Genomic DNA, 19,588 nt, shown 5'->3' with positions numbered 1-19,588 from the left:
AATCAAACGGACTAGACTGAAAGCATGTTCGACAAGACAATCATGGCAGGATCTTCCAAAGTGAGATGTCTATGCATAAAACCAAGAGATCAAACAGAGAAAATGTTAAAATATTTATTTTCTGAACTGTTTCCCAAATTTTTAAAAATCTTACAAAACTGAATAACAAATTTTTAAAAATCTTACATAAGACAAGGTGAGATTAAAAATTCAGTATGTTGAGGCCCAACATTTTCTATATATTAAGCGCATTTCAAAATAATTGGGCAAGACTAGCCGCATATCAACAAAATACCACAAGAGGGTTTACAAGACTAGCATCATATCAGTAATACGTAAGAAGAAAGCCCTAATGATATTTTTAGTAATGAGTGACTGCTAATTTTTGCAAATTTTTTATTAAAGATATATATCAGTTTTGATTTCCACGTCATAAAAATTGATGTTACCGACGCCTTATATTTTCAGCGGATTACTATAGTTTCCGTGTATCATTTGCCTTGGTCACATGAGAAATATTTACCGCGTAATTAAAGTAGTCCAACGCGTAGACAAAAATCAATACATTTATTAAATTTTCACGTGTACCCGATCAATACCACATGTTTTATTGAAAATTCATTAGTATTCACATTTATAAATTGAATCGATCTGTTTACTCTCATATCTTTCAATTCCTTGAAAGTACTGAACTACATTTACGGTGCATGTGTGGAGAAAGGTAGCGCTAAACCGGAACCATGTGTTCTTGATCTTGGCCATGTGATAAACACACAATGTGTACCCTACGGTAGCTCTTTCATACTGTCGCACTGAATGTGTGACGTCACGCTCTATGTATAGAATGGATAAACACATGTATCTACGTCGTAAAGCAGTACAATGCGTAGACAAAGTTATTTACAAGAACTTAAAATCCCCACTATATTTTTCATTGACAAATCACAAGTGTTCAGAATTATTGCATATGCGAAATAAATGGTATCCATCTATTTACTCTCAGACCCTTGAGTTTCATAGAAGTGCTGAACTACTTTTACAGCGTATGTATTGAAAAAGGTAGTAACGGCATTTGTAACTACAATTTCACCAATGTCGGTATACGTACGTAGTTTGGAGACTTTAGAAAACTACGCTTCCCAATGAGGCAACTGGGACGAAATCGTTGTCTCGCTGTATTTATTGAAAGACAACCTACGGACAGAGCACGTTCACAGACATGGCCGAAGGGATATATCTTATTCATTCTCATTTTTTGACGAGGTGGGTGGGGTGAAGGAGGGGAGGCTTGTGGTAGAACACGTGACAAATATATTAAACTTAACATTGCCAATTGTAATTTCTTGACAATATTCACCAAATGATCTTATCACAGCCAGCATGACTGTATCGGCCCGATATAGGTATAATGTCAGAATGTCGGCAAAATGTGCCGATGTAGGGCCGACGTCGGGCCGTTGTGAGTGGGTGAGTTAGGTTTTATGGCGAATCGACATAAAATTATCATATATCACCGAGATCGGACCGTTGAACTGCCGCAAAATATTGAAATCGGTAGATCGACATCGATCAGTATAACTATTTCGTAAGTCGGATTGACATCGGGCCGATATTGGAGTCTCTAATATAGCTATATTTTTCAAGATATTATTGATAAACGTGAAAAAGTAATCTAATTGTTTATGTGTGCTTATTTATTAAGCAAATATGATGTATGCCAGAATTAATCAAACTAGGTTCCAAACAAAATTTGTAGACGGTATTTATCAAAATTTTATATGTAATAAAGGGAGGTTATAATTAAGATGCATTTTTTTATGTAGAATGCCACCGTAGAAATATTTATATTTACAAAAAAATGAAAATATAAATATGTTTAAAATTCTAATTGAACAATTTTAATAGTGTTAAGAATATACAGAAAACTTACCTAACTGTATAAAACATGTAGTATATAGTTGTGGAATATAGTATATCAATAAAATCAAATAACCATCATGCACATGATGCGAGGCACATCTGTTCTCAAGTAAATTACTCTGAGAATTTATAAAGTGTATAATTGAATAAAACTTTGAGGAAGCACTGCATGTCACTATTTCGTGACAATGATATGATCTGCCAATATCGGGCTGATATCATTTTGATGTTGGACAAATATCGTTTGCCAATGTCGGACCGATGTCATTATGATGTTGGCCCGATATCGTCTGCCGACGTCGGGCCGACATCATTCCTATTTGCAGCCGATATTGAAGCCGATATCGGGCCGTTATAGACAACGACGTCGGTTTGATATCGGGCCGATATAGCATGCTGGCAGGGATATTAGCAGACAGAAGATTATGCATAGCTGATGGTGTGATGTGCTGGTCTACGGCATTTACTAAAGGCAAATATTCCCTATTAGACATAGAAGAAACTGCCAATATTTGGATTTATTGAAGGAATTATGGTCGCAACTACAATTAACATAGACACTTTGACACATGTTCTTGTTTAAGCTTAAGCTCCCTTTATAGTTAATTTCATTTCTAGTGACTCGGGTACTACTGATCCCGTTTGGGTGTTTTTATTTCAAAGTGAAACTATGTACTCTTGCAAACCAACAATTTTCTCTGTTCTAAACCGTTACAGTAATAGAACAGTTCTTCACTTATAAGATTTTTGTTGTTTTGTATCCGTTGAGTTTAATGTCACATTGACACAATTATAAAATATAGGCATCTAATTTACAATAGTTATGATAAAAGCTTATATTTTACGAGTTTAGGACTATATTTCATAACATCATCTGCCTTAAATTTACTTTCTGATATTTTTTGTCTGTAGTGTACACGTCATCAAGCTGTAGGTTACGTTTGGGAGTTTATGGAATGTGTTTTTTTGTTGTTCATGATTCGTCCTTGTGTAAGAGCCCCTTGCTTTAGGCACTCGATGAAAACCTTTAGATTTGACCCGCCAAATACTCATAAAAAATAGTTCTTGGCTAACAAATATAAAGCAACGGCAAGCATTTGCGATATTCGCTGGAAAACGGATTTGAAGTGACATTACAATAGAATGAAAAGATCCTTTGGAAGCACAAAATGCAACAAAGCAGAATGATAGCAGACTCGGTTTGACTGAGTCTGTTCATGAGAGGTAATGAAATGTGCAATGTGAAAGTTGATATTTGATAAAGAACTATAACTCTGTCGAACCACATTTTTAATTATCTCCCTTCATTATAATTTTATTATTACATGACTGTATTCTATTGTTTCTCTGATTGGCTGAAAACGGTTCGAAAAGTAATGACTACATATCATATCAACTTATCTTGGGTTATAAATAGTACGATATAAAAATAGATCGAAGTAGGTGCTTGGAAAGCCAATATCAACCTAATTTGGTCTAAAAATAGGCGGCAATATTTCAAATTTCAATCGTCCAATAATGAGAATACAATTGTAATAACAAGACTGACTATACATCTATTCATGTAATAAAACAATTATTGACTTTTTCATAGGTTGATATCAAGATATGTAATGCTTCTCTGGAACTAGAAAACAATCTGGTAATTCATGCGACAATACAGAACCTCACAACAACTGCAGTTTTCAATTTCCTCCAACCATATATAGCACAATCAATATAATATGCAAGATAGCTGTTTGCTACTTTCACATCCACTCTGTTGTCCACTCTGTTGTCCACCAGCAGTATATATACTATCTTGTTTGTACACTCCGATATTATTCATTATTAGAATTATTTTTATAGCTCTTTGATTATACTGACAAAACTGGTTGTTGCCCAACTGAAATCCATGATCTGCAATGAGCCCCTTGCTTTTAACACTTTCAGAGATTTGATTAGTTTCAGTCATAAAAAAGGTTTGTTTAAATGTACATATATGATCTTTTGTTTTCGTCTTCGGTAACCCTGCACTTGTGTTCAGTATAATAGACATTTGCGAATTAAGACGAAGTGGACTGTGGACACCTAGGACGATCGATATTTTAAGGGGGACATCTCAACATGTAAATTATATTATGTGCAGACGATAATTCATTTCCATAATAACGATAAGGTATATCTTATTATCCCCTGCCGAAGGCGAAGGGATACTGTTTTGGCGTTGTCCGTCCGGATGTTCGTCCGTCCGTGCGTCTATGCGTCCGTCCGTCCGTCCATCGGTCCGAAATTGAAAATGCTTATGATTCAAAAAGCGTTTAGACCTCAAATAATTATGAAGAGGCACATGACCTTTGCTCATTCGTAGAATTACGCCCCTTGATCCTGTATAAAAAGAGTTTTCCCCTTGATTTGTTTGAAAAAGATGCTTATAATTAAAAAAAAAGGGTTTCAGCTAGGATAACCAAACCTAACATGAATGTATAAACATTAATTTCAAAACACAAAATACATGTTATCGATATTAAATAGGTCTGTGCATCGTCCGTCCGTCGTCGTCCGACGTAAACAGCTTCGCTTTGAACACTCAAGTGATAACAATTATGGCACAATTGTATTGCGACTTGGTCAGACTCTTTGTCTTAACAAAATGACGGACGACATAGATAATAGGTTTGAAAAGTGTTAAGTATATTTCTATTATATATCATATCCTAGATAACACTATTTCTACATTTATATTAAAGAGAAATGGTCTGCCTCAATTTCATGTAGAAAATATGGCATCTAGAGTGTAAAGATTGTTTTTCTATGATTTAATTTACTATCCTACCCTTTAACGTTAGATGTCCAAGTTTTAAACTTAACCTAAAATTGATGCATGCAAATATTATGACTATGTTTCATATAAATCAGGTAAGCAATTTAGTCTCTAGGTTTACAGTTAAATTGTGAACGACGGACGACGTCGGACGACACTGTCCTACCACAATAGCTCACTTTGAGCACTTTGTGCACTCAACTAGGTGCGCAACTCCTAATGTTGAGTATCATTCCAACTCAATTTCATGACGGTCGTTCAATCCTTTTTGCGACGGTCTTTCAATACTTTTTGTGACATGTGTATTTCAAATTTTCTCTGACGGACAGACGGACGGGGGGACAGACGAAGCCAAATCTACATCTTCTACCGCATAGTGGTGGCATAATAAGCCAGGCATATCACCATTCACGCTTTTTTCCTACCGCACACAATATAATAATGTTGAGACGGCCCCCGTGAAAAATCTATCGTCTTAGGTGTTCACACTCCACTTCGTCTTAATTCGCAAATGTCTAATATGACGTGCTTAGTATAAAATTTATGCCATTCAATTGCAAATAATAGAAAATTCAGGACTGTGTTGAATAGGTAAAAATATTTAACTATAACCAAATCACCTGTTTGTATTATCATATTTTGCTATATATAACGACATTGGACATTTGAAACCAGAACGACATTGGACATTCAAACCCAGACAGCATTGAACATTTGAAACAGATACAACATCCAGAACGACATTGAACATTCGAATCCAGAACGACATTGGACATTCAAACACAGAACGACCTTGGGCATTCGAAACAAGAACGACATTGGACGTTCAAATCCAGAACGACATTTGACGTTCAAACACAGAACGACATTGGACATTCGAAACAAGAACGACATTACGCATTCAAACCCAGAACGACATTGTACATTCAAACTCAGAACGACACTGGACATTCGAATAAGGAACGCCATTGGACATTCAAAACGTTCAAAATAAGAACGAGATTAGACATTCAAATGCAGAACGACATTGGACATTCGAAACAAGAACGACAACGGACATTCAAAACAAATACGACTTAGAACAATGGAAAGAAGAACGACAGTGGACACTTGAATCCAGGAAGACCATATAACTTCGAATAAAGAAAGTACAACATTCCAAACAAGAACGACATTAGCCCTTGAATGTCCATTGTCGTGCTTGGTTTGAATTTCCAATGTCGTCTTGGTTTGAATGTCCAATTTCGTTCTTACTTCCAATGTCCAATGTCGTATAGAATCCAAATTTCCAATGTTGACCTGGGTTTGAATGTCCAATGTCTTCTGGGTTTGAATTTCAAATGTCGTTCCTATTTTGAATGTCCAATGTCGTTCTGGGTTTGAATGTCCAATGTCGTTCTTGTTTCGAATGTCTAATATCGTCTTTATTTCGAATCATCAACAACAACAACAACAACAACAACAGCGTAATAAAAACACTATCATCATCATCATTATCAACAACATCAGCGGTTTCCTTCTTGTCTTGATGATGATGATGATGATGAGGAATATAATTGTCATCATCATAAACAATGACAACAGCTCTTAAAACAAATACAAATGAAACAAATTTACAAACCTTTGTTGATAATTCTACCACAGTCTAACACCAACGATGTTCCCAAAGGGCATTCACTGTAGGCAAAACTTTGGATTTTCTCTGCATCTACGGATAGGAAAGAATTTCCAATAGTCTTCATTCTCATTTCAGAGACTACAACGTCCTTATTGGAGCTGTTCTTCACCGCCACTTCTACTTGTAATTGTGAAACGGGAAACGGAACATTCATGAGAAGGTCAACAGAAGGCAGTCCCCTCACTGGATCTTCAGTAGTTTCAACAGTAAACGACTCAAGTTCAGTAATATGCTAAAAATATATTAAAACATTTTAAGACAAACTTTTTGAAATTAGGCGATGCTTATATTATTCCAAACTACATCTACATTTCTGCGCTACACTAAAAATCATTAATGATAAAGTAGATGTCAAGCCCTGGTTACAACGCTGACTTAATTGTTACAGGTCAAACTGACAATTTAGATTATGTAAGATTTATCAATGATAGTCCAGCCAACGATTACATCGCTGACTGCAGTTTAAATTATGCAAGTTCCGGATTCATGTTAGGTCTCAATAGTTCCAGAAGGTCTGAGGTATTAATGATTTAGCCTAACCTTTCGGTTTGGCAGATGAGTACAAACATGTTTATTTGTAAAGGATTAACCAAGCCTGAATCTTCTATATCATATTACTACTTTTTAAAGTCGAATACCCAAAATAGCTATATTTCCCCTATTTGTTATATTTTCCTTTAAAAATGTCATACTTCCCCTTGTATTTAAAGAAAATGTTACGTTATATGCATAGTGAATAATTTTACGGAAGTTGGCGTTTATATATATGTTTCAACCACAATTACCCCAATGTTGCTTTAAATTTACATCTCGGGGAGCTGTTATGGACCGATTGTTTTGTCAGACTAACTATATTTACTTTTCATCAGGTGCTATATTCATAAAGACACTTGCTTCAGTTCGTGCGAATAGGTACTGTGCATGTTCTCAGGCAAATCAAACAATTTGGATTTCCCCTTTTAGGTCTAAAGCCATAGATTGTTTTGGAAACCCCACTGTTATTGTATATTATTTTTACAACTTATATTTAAATGTGCATTGTAAATCTTATCATGTCAGCGGACTGATTGATCAATAGATGTGTTTACATGAGCTGTACACAGACAGTTTTTGATGGCACAATAATCATTCATTAGTGTGCTATTTACGGCACACTATATACATGTAAGTGATTTTCATACATTTGAGGGAGAGTGGGTAACTAGTTATTATGTATACTATAATTATCTCAAACGTTCGGTGGGTTTGCTTCATTTCTTGAGAATGTGCTAAAATGTGTCATCTGAAAGATTTTATCTGTAAATTTAGTCATTCTCTGCTTCATCTGTTTTGTAAACAACAGTCAGAGAAATATAACCTGAAAAAATCTACCAAAGCCCTTGATACTGTGAAATCATTAAAATTCGTGGGCATGAAATTTCGTGGTTTTGGTCAAAACGGCAATTTCGTGGGGATATGAATTCGTGGATTTCAACTTTTGAACATGAAATGAATGGAAATTTTCCTTGTTCGTTGGGATTAAATTTCGTGGATTGACTCAACTACGAAATCCACGAAAATTAGACCCCCACGAATATTAATGATTTCACAGTATATGAATGATATGTAGTGACAGATCAAAGATTTATAGTTAAACGGGACGGGTTTGCCAGAGTGATCAGTTTATACATACAGGAAAAAATAATCAACATATGACCTCTAGCCGTTCCCATGGACATTTTTGAAACAGATTACTTGGACAGCCGAAAAGTCTAGACAAACACTCATATATTTGTATCACTGGTATCCTACATTTCGTGAAATAAGGAAGATGTATTACTTACATAATTACGGTCACGCATTTTTTCTACCTGATAGATTTTTCTGCTTGTGAGCGTTTTGTTTATCATCTAATATTTCGTCAATGTTCATGTTAAAAACTTTAATCATATCGCATTCGGCATGAAAATAAATTCTAAATTTTAGTTCAAGAGCCACAGAAATAAAATGATTCATATTTTCTTTTATTATCGGCAACACTTATGCATATATCACTTAACAAGCGAAAATCAAAGCCGATATTTGTGCTGCCAATCATTAACAGACACAAACGAACTATGACGTCGCTCACGTGAGTCCTTAACCAATTGACACAGTTTAGAGAGTTCATGGATTTGGTTCATTGGCAGAAATTGTTTAAAGCCGTTTCTACTATCACAGTTGTGGCTAATCATTTTAGAAAAATAAATATGTGTGTCCACAGGACACAGGTGCTCACGTTCAGTCACTGTACATGGTCTCATGACTCAAGCTGAAATATGTTTAAATGCAACAAAAACTTTTAAGCATTTTATATGTTTTATTCACTATGACAAAGACCATAACTCTGGTCTGGCTGACACAAAGTGTTTAATGGCAAAGAAAGGTGCAAAAGCAGAAAAATGTTTCAAAGTCGGAAAGGAACAATGTGGCTTCTATTTCATCTCACACCAAGAACCAAGCGAACCGCATTTTAGAGTATTAAAAAGCTAAACTTGCATAATTTTCCAGCATTTTTGTATTTTACAAGTCATGCCTGTTGTAACAATTGCTTATGTAAGATTTTCACCAGGGGATATTTTTCTTTATTTACAGGGTCTTTTTACTTTGGAGAGATTTAGGTGCGCACCATAAACCAGGTCTTGCTTTTCCCACTGTTCGTTCCAAAGCAGTGGTCCTATGTGTTTCTGTATTTGTTGGTTTCGTTTCCGCTTTATGTTAATCATGAACAAATCCTTATAATTACAAGCATTCTACAAGGTTACGGTTTAAAGACGTTAAAGTCTTAGACCGTGACTTTTCTCTTTGAAGTTAATCCATTCTGTAGCATTATATCGCCTTTATATTTGAAGAGAATCTATGTATTCTAATATATTCCTGAATTATTTTTTGAAAATATTTCCATTGTAAGTTAGGATACTAAAATTTAGTGCTTCTATCGAATGCGTAAAAGGTCTAGCAAGTATATGTAACATGGCAGAGTTCAATGATATGAAGACACTAACAACTTACAACAAATGAATAAGTTATAACGGGTCTTCACTATTTAGCTTTAAGATTATAAGCCTTTTACAAACCCAGATGGTACATATTGCTTTTTAATAAATTGGACATAATTCATATAGAAGCAAATAGTAAATATCAATCATTTTCAGAAATATTTAAACATTTACTTACCACAGTTTCGGTTCTCAAAGAGTACTTTATTTGGCCGATGATTAGAAAGTTCCCTTCGCCAACAGAGTACTCCACCACTATACTTGAAAAGTTCTCGGTCCGATCATCATAGCCAGCAATGGAAACGTAGAAATATTCTATGTCAATCTCTATCTGACTATCTGATGAATTGTCTACGCCTGTAATGTTTCCAAAATTCAAAACAAGTCCTGTTTCATATCTTATTGGAAGCTGAAATTAGAATTTCGTGCGCATTTTAAAGTTTTGATAACAGTTTTTGAAAAGTACTTTTGTGATGCATTTAAACACAACTAAGGACGAGGTACGGTGGTTAGAAGCCTGTTGCTGCACAAAAAATATGAATTAACAATAAAAAAGTGAAACAACAAGAATATTAATATTAAGAAATAATAAATAATAACATGTATGAAATTTCGTAATGTCTATAATATCACTGTCATGTTGTAATCTGATTCCATATATCTCATTTCTTTTTTATTAGTTTTAATAAAAAAGTTTACTATAAATAAAATTGTATAATAAAAAACAAAAAATGTTGTTTTTGAAGGGCATGAGACTACAGGTTTCGGCCACACGACTGTTTTTCAAAATGAGGCATACAGGTACGGCATCACATGTACAACTGTGTCTAGCACGAACTGACAAGCAAGACAAAAACAGTATCTCCCCTTACCGAGTGCGTCGGGTTAGATACGTATTATACTCTAACCATTTCACTGGGTAGTTTGACTTCGCCTTAGACTTTAAGGTAGTTCTGCACGTTTGGATCGAAATTATTTCTATAATGTAGAATTTGATTAAACACTGATTTTTCAAATCTTCAGAATATACCTAGAAAATTAAACAAATAAAAAAGATAGGGTCGTGTGCTTGATTTTTTGCTAGACTGATTTGAAAATAATGAGTCTATGGGAAAATCCTAACTTTCTTAACATTTTCGCGAATAGAAATTTTTCTACAATGTAGATTTTGATGAAACTTCTCACAGTTGTAAATAAAGACATGGCCTATAATTTGATAAAATAAAACATATAGGTCTGTGTGCTTATTTTTGAGATATTTGACCATGATTAAAGTAAACCGGACATTTCACGCTAATTTTAGGACGTTATTTTGAATTATTTAACATGTGATATGTTTTAATATCATATTTTGACTTTACAATATAGCAACAGTACCATTGTAATAAATTTACTCACAGGTTGCAATTAATTCATAAAATGATTTTCTGTTCCGTACGCCGAATCCAGTCTTTATTCTACGTTTTCCGGAAAAATGGCGTCACGCCATCACTTCCGGTTTATCAAACGTGCAGAACTACCTTAAATGGTTTATAATGCAAAATATTGTGGTATGATTAATCAGATCAAGGTAGGTCAAAATGCCTTCAGGACATATGTAGTTTAATCCCATTTTCTCATTTATTTATTCGTTTGGATACCACATTTCTAAAAACTTCATAGAAACATTAATGTTAGTTAGAACTAGAAAAAAATATCTCAGATTTTTGCTAAATACTCTCTTGAACGGAAATCTGATTCCAACTCTTTCTTAGCATTATAATCTAACAATCTAATAAGATATTTAAGAACTGAATAACGTTTGATTATCCCCTCCTTTCATCCCTAATCCACATTATATCCTTACCGACGGGTCCGTGTATTCAGGACCAATGAATTTTTCCATGAAGTAGTAGTAATTTGAACTGGTGACCTCAATTATCTGTCCTTGGGCCTCTGTTAGAACGGTTAAGTCTGTTCCGATATTGACAATGGGTTCTGCTCCAATTGCAAAGGTTGTTTTTTCTGCTCCAAGTATTTCAACAACAACACCTAAACATATAACAAAGAAAGCATCTGCATAGCTGCCTGTCTGCTTATCTGTCTGTCTTTGTCTAAGGTATTTTAGTTGATATTTAACTACAACTTGCAGGCCATTAAATCATAAAACAAACGTTTGACCTACCACAAGCAATGCAACAAAGAAAATAATTACTCTTAATTACAATTCGTAGGTCATACAATCAAAGATATTTTTTCTCTAACCGTCCATGCACATGTCATACAACTGCAGACATGTTCAATCTGACATAACGGTCGCGGGCAATATAATTAAAAGTTTTCAATCTGTGCAATCAAAAAAGGCCATAAAATGAGAAAAGTTATTTTATTCTAAACACCCAAGGAAACGATTACTCAGATCTACCATTCACAGCACAAGAAACAAGTGAATGAAGTATTGCCATGCAATTCTAAATCCCCTACTATAAGGCACCTTTTTTTCTCTACTGCTGTATAACATAATGAATGATTTCTGTCTATGGTGTATATAATAATAATGATATATACAATATGTTATAACACAACACTTGGATTAAAATTTATATATACAAAAACGAATAGTTGCTGATTCTTTTGTAACATCTATAAATATCAAAATATATTCATTTTCAGTTTTGGTAACATTTCGTTTTGATTTGGTGGGAAAATATGTGACAGAATGTAAGAAATAATCACTATATTAAGTGAAGTTATTCTGCTGAAAATACATCAACAATTTTTATTGGGTCCATATGACACATGAGTTTATATAAGAAAATTTTACAGACTAGAAGGGAAAAGATCACAGTGAGTGACCTTGGCCTTTGCACAAGGGGTCTAGGTATTGCACTTGACATATTGTCTCATAATCGGGAAATTTATAGCAAGTAATATTAAAACCCCTTAGTTGATGACCGAGTTATGGAACAGAAAATACAAAAAATCCTATTGATCTTTGACCTCCGACAGTGACCTTGACCTTTAAGTTAGGAATAAGTGATTGCGAAAGACATATTGCCTCATTACAGAAAACATTTCTGTCAAGTAATATTAAAACTCCTTCATTGATGACAGTTATTGACCATACAAAAAATAAACCCTATCTATTTGTGCATGACACTCCATCTACACTCAATTTTCGGTCTCTTTGGCCACTGTAGTCATTAACTGGCAACAGTATTCATTCTGTTTGGACAAATCTCTCCGGGAATTGCAGACAAGTAAACATTATCCCTATTTGGCAACAAAAATATTTAAGAACATGAAAAGGGCCAAGTTCGCGGTTTATACTCTACGTTGCATTTCTATGCTTCATTGTGTCTGAAAGAGCAGAACTTAAAGACTGACTGACTGATAACTCATGACACATTTTATTATAGAGTACATATGTGCCAAGTTAAATTAAAATACCTTCAATGATTGTTGAGTTACAGACTGACTGGTAAAAAGCCCTTTGGCCTTTGCCCTCCAAGTGTCACTTTGACCTTTCACCTAAGACTCTGGGTTTTGCGCATGACACGCTGTTTCATTTAGGGGGATATTTATGACAACAATATTCAAATCCTGTTTTGCATGACAAAGTTATGGACCGGACAGGAAAAACCCTATTGACCTTTGATTACAAAGTGTCACCTTGATCTCTAATCCAGAGTTCTCGGTGTTTTGCATGACACGTCATCTGATTATGGGGGAACATGTATACTAAGTAATACTGTAATCCCTTGATTGGTGATAGAGTTCTGGACCAGACATGAAAGAGACCCTGTTCACTCCATGTAAACATTTGACTGTCAAGTGTGAACTTGACCTTTGAGCTAGGGGTCTGAAATTGTGCATGACTCATGAGGTACATTTGTGCTAAGTAGTATTAAAATCCCTTTATGGATGCCAGGGTTATGGACCGGACAGTCCATTCAACCGAAGAAGTATTTAATCATATCCTCAAACTCACAGGTCATAAGGTAGGAAGTGTAAACTGTTACCTTTCTATTCACAGGCCATAAAACTACTTTGAAAGAAGATATTACTCCAGTCTACCATTAACAAGACATGAGAAAATAGAAGTGTTTACTTAGACATGTAAAACACAGGCCATATCATAAAAGAATGTTTAGTCTGACCTACAATTCACAGTCCCTATGATCAAAGACGACTTATTCGGCCTGCAATTCAAAGGTCAAACAAGCAAAGAAGCGTTTTCTCTTACCTACAAGCTACCGGTCAAAAAAAAAAAAAAAGTGAGAGAGAGAGAGAGAGAGGGGGAGAGAGAGAGAGAGAGAGAGAGAAGCGTATACACTAAACTAACATTCACAGGTCGTTCAGTATAAGAATATTTACTCTGACTATTATTCTCAGGCATGACAATAAAAGAAATGTTTAATCTTTCACAACATTCACACGCTGCAAAATCAAATACGTGAAAACTTGAAGAAGTTGATCTGCCATTCACATGCCATAATATCATAGAAGTGTTAACTTGAACCTACCCTTTACAAGCTATACATTCATGGAAGTGCTTATTTGGACCAATTATTCACAAGTCATTCTTTCAAGAAAGTGCTTACTCTTATCAACCACTTACAGGACATTCAATTAAAGAAGTGTGGAACCTGGCCTATCTTTCACCAGCAACACAATGGAAAAGTGTTTACGTCACATCAGAAATTACAGAATTAGATGTTTCAATAACCATAGCAACGCGCTAGCGTCACAGTCAACGTTATGTCCTTTAAACTGTAAAATCGTGAATAACTGCAAATGAAATTATAAAGCTTTCTGTGAAACTTAGACTTGCTTCAGTCGGTAGAGTCCTTAATAGCTCTACCATAAAGTCCTCTTTAAAGTACTTTCTAGAAAAAAATACAATATTTCTTATTTCTGACTCTAACGACTGGACAAATGCTATATACGGCAGAATATGCCAGGCTAGTAATCACCTTGAAATCAGAAATTATTGCAGATTTGTTCATGATGTAACGTAAATTTTGATTGACTCCTGTGCCAAAGATAATAGACTCTTTAATGGCCTTCACAGCCTGTGTAACAAAGTGCTTGTCAGTGGATACTTTTAATTACTAGGTGAACAACTTTACATATAAATCTTTCGTAGTTGTATAATCTTTAGAATTATATAATTATTAAAATAGAATCTTTAGAATAGATATGAATAATCTTCAGCATGATAAATAGTTAAATTATTATAAACAAGATAATATTGAAAGTTTATTGTTATGAAAAAAGCATGCTTTAGAATCAGTGACAGTAAAAAACGGACAAACATGTTTTTCTTTTCTGTCTTAACTTGTGGTTCATCAATCTACAATTATGCAAAATTATAGAAAAATCGGTCCACTACAAATAAATGTGAAACAGATCTTTAATATGAGAAAGTTTATGATGAAATCACACAGTTAAAACAATAGCTGATGGTCAGTATATTTATTAACTTTCATGAAATAATTTAATCATATTTCTGCACAGAAATGGTTACGACATATTTATTTGAATTTTAAACTATAAGTAATTTTTTATTTTTTTTTTTTAATTTGTTACTAACTGTTAAAGGCACAATTTGTTAATGACAATCTTGACATTGATTGTATGCATCAATTTTCTTCTTTTGAAAATGTACTTTTTATCTATAAAAATGTCATAAAGTCTAACTAGTGATTTAAAAAAGAAAAGAAAAAAAAAAAATAATGATATTATAATAAAAGCATGAACGCCTGTCATTTTGTCTACAATATTGTAAACGACTGAACAAATTTTTTGACTGTTAGAAAAAATTCAGCTATTCAGCAACTATAAATGTGCTTAAACAAAGTACATCTACAGGAAATTTACAATGTGGTAACACTTCTATTTTTTTTTTTTCATTTCTAAAAAAAAATCAAACATCTGGTACAAGTAATTTGAAATAGTTTAATTAATCTTGTTGCCGGTCAGTTTAATCTCTCTTCATGAGGTTATATAACCTCAGAATCGCATTTTATAAGTCTGTTGAGATGAGCCTAAAGAGAAAATGGTTTTCTGAGGAAATATCAGTGTAAGTATAAAAAAAAAACAAAAAAAAACAACAAAAAAACATTATTACAAATTATTTGATCTCATCAGACTTTGTAAGTCTCTGTGAATCTCTATCTCCTTAAAGTTTATCGTAAATTGGTAATTTGTCTTTTAAATAAACAACGTTTTGTCTAGTACAACATAAAAATGAGGTTCTTAGAACAGTCAGAAATCGGAGCAAAACATTAGATAGTACAAGAAATTTTGGAAAACACGGACAACACTTTTTGAATTTCTGTAGAAAACAAAAGTTTTATCCGACCTGCCTTGAAATATATCTCAATCATTCATTTGCAGAAATTTTATTAAGTAGATAAGGCATACTAAACCGAAAAAAAGATTGCTTTATAATTTCCAGAAAAAACAACCTTCATGTTTCAGTTAGATGCAGTTTTTGTGATGAAAATGAATTGAAGGTTGTAGAAATCAAATATTCTTATTAGTCATATGTTACATATATTACATTTATTATTATCATAGATATATGGTAAGTATTTTAGATTTGGTATATATGTGTCAGAAATATGAGAATTTTAAATGTATAAATATAAAACGTCTTTGTCGGCTGATTTCAAAGTTAAGGCATCAGTCTATGTACTATGTGAACGACCTTGGTACACACTAACCTACCGTTGTTTGGAAATTCAACATAAGAAGTATTAATTGTGACTACTATTCACAGGTTATATATTAAAAGAAGTGTTAACTCTGACCTACTATTTACAATATAAGTGTTTAATCTGACAAACGATTCACAGGTCAAACAATCAAAGAAGTGTATAGTATGGCCTACCATTCAAAGGCCATAAATCAATGAAGTATTTTATCAGATCTTCACTTCACTGGCCATACAAGAAAAGAAGTGTTTACTCTAAAATAAATCTCAGAGGTCATACAATCAAAGCAATCAAAGAAGTGTTAACTCTACCCTACAGTTCACAAGCCATACAATGAAAGAAGTGTTTACCCTGAAATATGAAATACCTTTCACTGTCAATAAAAGCAGAGAAATGTTAACTGAGACCTACTATTCAAGAAACTTGACCTATTACTCACAGGCTATACAATAAAAGAAGTGTTTAATCTGACCTACCATTCACAAGTTCTATTCAAGGAAGTGTTAAGTCCTGCCTTACAGATATAGGCTATATATCAAAAATATTTTAATCTGGCCTACCTTTCATAAACTTTACAACTGAAAAAGTGCTTAATTTGACCTCGCAGGTCATACAATCAAAGAAGTGTTTAACTTGATCTACCATTCACAAGGCCTATTCAAAGAAGTGCTAGCTCTAATCTTTCATCTATAGGCTATACAATCAAGAAAGTTTTTAATCTGGCCTACCTTTCACAAAGTAAACAATGAAGAGGTGTTTATTCTATCCTACGATTCACAAGGCATAAAAACAAAGATTTGTTCTGTTGGCAAGTCATTCAATTAGAGAAAACTAATCGACTCTACCCATTAAAGGCAATTGAATTATAGGAGAAATTAAAAAGCCACAAAATTCAAAGAGGTGTTTACTGTGACTAAGCAACCATGGGTCAGATTTAAATCAGAGCTATCATTCCCAGATTAAACCATCGCCGCCATGTTTCATCTGACATAACATGCACATGAAATAACATGTTAATTCTAACCTACCATTCACGAGTCATATAAATTGAGAAGAGTTAAAAACTACCAACAACAGCACATAAAGTGGAGTAAAAAATTTTACTCTAATCAATCGTTCACAGGTCTTACAATCAAAGAAGAGTTCACTCTGACGAACAATTCACTGGCAAAACAATAAAAGAAGAATGCACTTTATCCTACTATTCACAGGAAATATGGTATGAGACTTCTTTTCTGTGGTTTACCATTCAAGAGTCATAAAATCAAATAATATTTACTCTTACAAAAAAATCTCATTTCAAACAATTAATGACGTGTTCCTGTAAACTACACTACATACACAGCAAATACTATAAAAGAAGTGTTTGCTCTGATCTATTGTTTACTATAACCAACCATTCGCTGCCAAAATATTTTTACCCTGTCATACAATTCACATTTCAAACAATCAAAACATATTTTATCTGACCTCACATTTACTTGTCACATATTCTAAGAAGCATATTATTTGATAGCTTATTCACAGGCCATACAATTAAAGAAGTGTTTGATCTGACCTACCATTCACGTGTCTTATAATAAAGTAAGTATTTACCATTTGCTAGACATGCAATAATATGTATTCTATCTTACCATTCACAAGAAAGCAGTGTTTGCTGTGGCCTACCATCCAATCAGTGTCAATTCTGACCTACCATTCATAGGGCATACAATCCAATCAGTGACAATTCTGACCTACCATTCATAGGGCATACCATCCAATCAGTGTCAATTCTGACCTACCATTCGGAGGACATACCATCCAGTCAGTGTCAATTCTGACCTATCACTGATAGGTCATACAATCAAATCAGTGTCAGTTCTGACTTACCATTCATAGGGCATACAATCCAATCAGTGTCAATTCTGACCTACCATCCATAGAGCATTGAAGCAATGGCGTGTAATCTCTAAACTGCCGCTCACAGTTCAAAGAATACGTAATCTAAGAAACGACAGCATACATAATCTGAAAAGCTTTCACTATGATCTACCCAATCAAAGAGGTGGTTACTAAAACCTACAATTCTTAGGCTGAAAACTCAAGTGTGTTTATTTAGACCATTAACAGGCCAATTAAACAAAGAATTCAGGTCATACCAGAAAGAATTCTTGAATCTGGCCTTCTGGTGAAAGATCATACAGTGAAAGAAGAGTCTGCAATTTTCACTGTTTGCTTTGTTCTCGGTACTTTCGGAAAATCTACTTTTCAGATTTTATTTATTTTAACCTACAATTCACATGTGTCTTGAATCTGGCCTTCTCGTCAAGGATCATATTAGCAAAGTAAAGATTATTCTAACCTACAAGTCAAAGGTCATACTCCAAAGAAGTATTGAATCTTGCCCTGTAATTAAAGGTCATAGAAAGTTCAAAGGTCAAAGAGGAGTTTACTCTAATTTTCCTTTCACAGGCCATACAATAAAAAAAATGTTTAATCTGAGCATTAAAAGGTTATACAATAATATATTTGGTTACCCAGACATACCATTCAGAAGACATACTCGTTCAATGAAAAAGGTTTTAATCTGAGTTACCATTCACAGGGTAAGCAGTCAATGAAGTGTTTACTCATACCTACAGTTTACAGGCCACATAATCAAAGATGCGTTTCATCTGACTTACCATCCTAACGGCACTCAATCAAAGAAATGTTTACTATAACCCATAATTCACATGTCATATATAAAAATAAATCACTAACATACCATTCAAAGACCATAAAACCAAAGGGCCTTTTAATCTAACGAAACATTCAAAGGACGTACAATCTATTCTGAAGTTTTTTTATTCTGGGCTACCATTCAAAGCCATAAAATCAAACAAGTGTTTATTCAAATATACCATTCACAGGCCAAGCAAAAAGATAAGTTGACTCTTAGTTAAAGTATATATCCTTTGGACGGCCAGCACATATTTATGCAATCTCGCCAGGCATATGTATGTTTTTGACAACACAGTAAATGACGTCACACGACCTTCAGCTATTTCCAGAAGTAAATAAAATGAAAGTAGAAATGTTAAACTTGAAAACGAAAGCTGCATTTAGATTCGTAGATAGTCAGGGGTCACGCGCAGGGGTCACTCCGTTTAAATGTATGCGCGTGGACTTCTTTTTTTTTTTTTATTTTGCTATTGGGGAGCCAATTTTCAGCACTTTATTACGAATTGAAATTACATGGGCTTTAGTACAGCATGTCAGCTTTTAATCTATGAAAAAATATTTGAGCTCTTGATAAACACAAATCCCACAGGGGTCCGTAACGGACCAAGGGTACATTGATAATTTTGAAACTACATCAAATCGCTCAAAATGTCATTTTTGATGTTGTCTGAGAGTGTAAGTATATGCCCCAGATGTAAGATATAACCGTATTTGAGAGCTACAGACCTAGACATTTCAGAAATATTTTCAAAATAAGTTTCGT

The 19,588-nt window shown here is 34.0% G+C and overlaps 1 protein-coding gene across 1 annotated transcript in view; it reads right to left on the bottom strand.

Annotated features, from left to right (window-relative positions):
* LOC123530133 (uncharacterized) overlaps window positions 1–19,588 on the bottom strand; it is a 70,744-nt gene that overhangs the window by 34,610 nt on the left and 16,546 nt on the right. Inside the window, exons 3-5 of the mRNA XM_045310852.2 lie at window positions 11,265–11,449; window positions 9,597–9,827; window positions 6,345–6,633 (exon numbers count right to left, since the gene is read on the bottom strand). Of these exons, the coding sequence (XP_045166787.2) occupies window positions 6,345–6,633; window positions 9,597–9,827; window positions 11,265–11,449 (705 nt within the window). The remainder of the gene's footprint in view (window positions 1–6,344; window positions 6,634–9,596; window positions 9,828–11,264; window positions 11,450–19,588) is intronic.

The sequence above is a fragment of the Mercenaria mercenaria genome, chromosome 13, assembly GCF_021730395.1.
Source record: "Mercenaria mercenaria strain notata chromosome 13, MADL_Memer_1, whole genome shotgun sequence".
Classification (NCBI taxonomy): Eukaryota; Metazoa; Mollusca; class Bivalvia; order Venerida; family Veneridae; genus Mercenaria; species Mercenaria mercenaria.
This window is presented reverse-complemented; position numbering and strand designations above follow the sequence as displayed.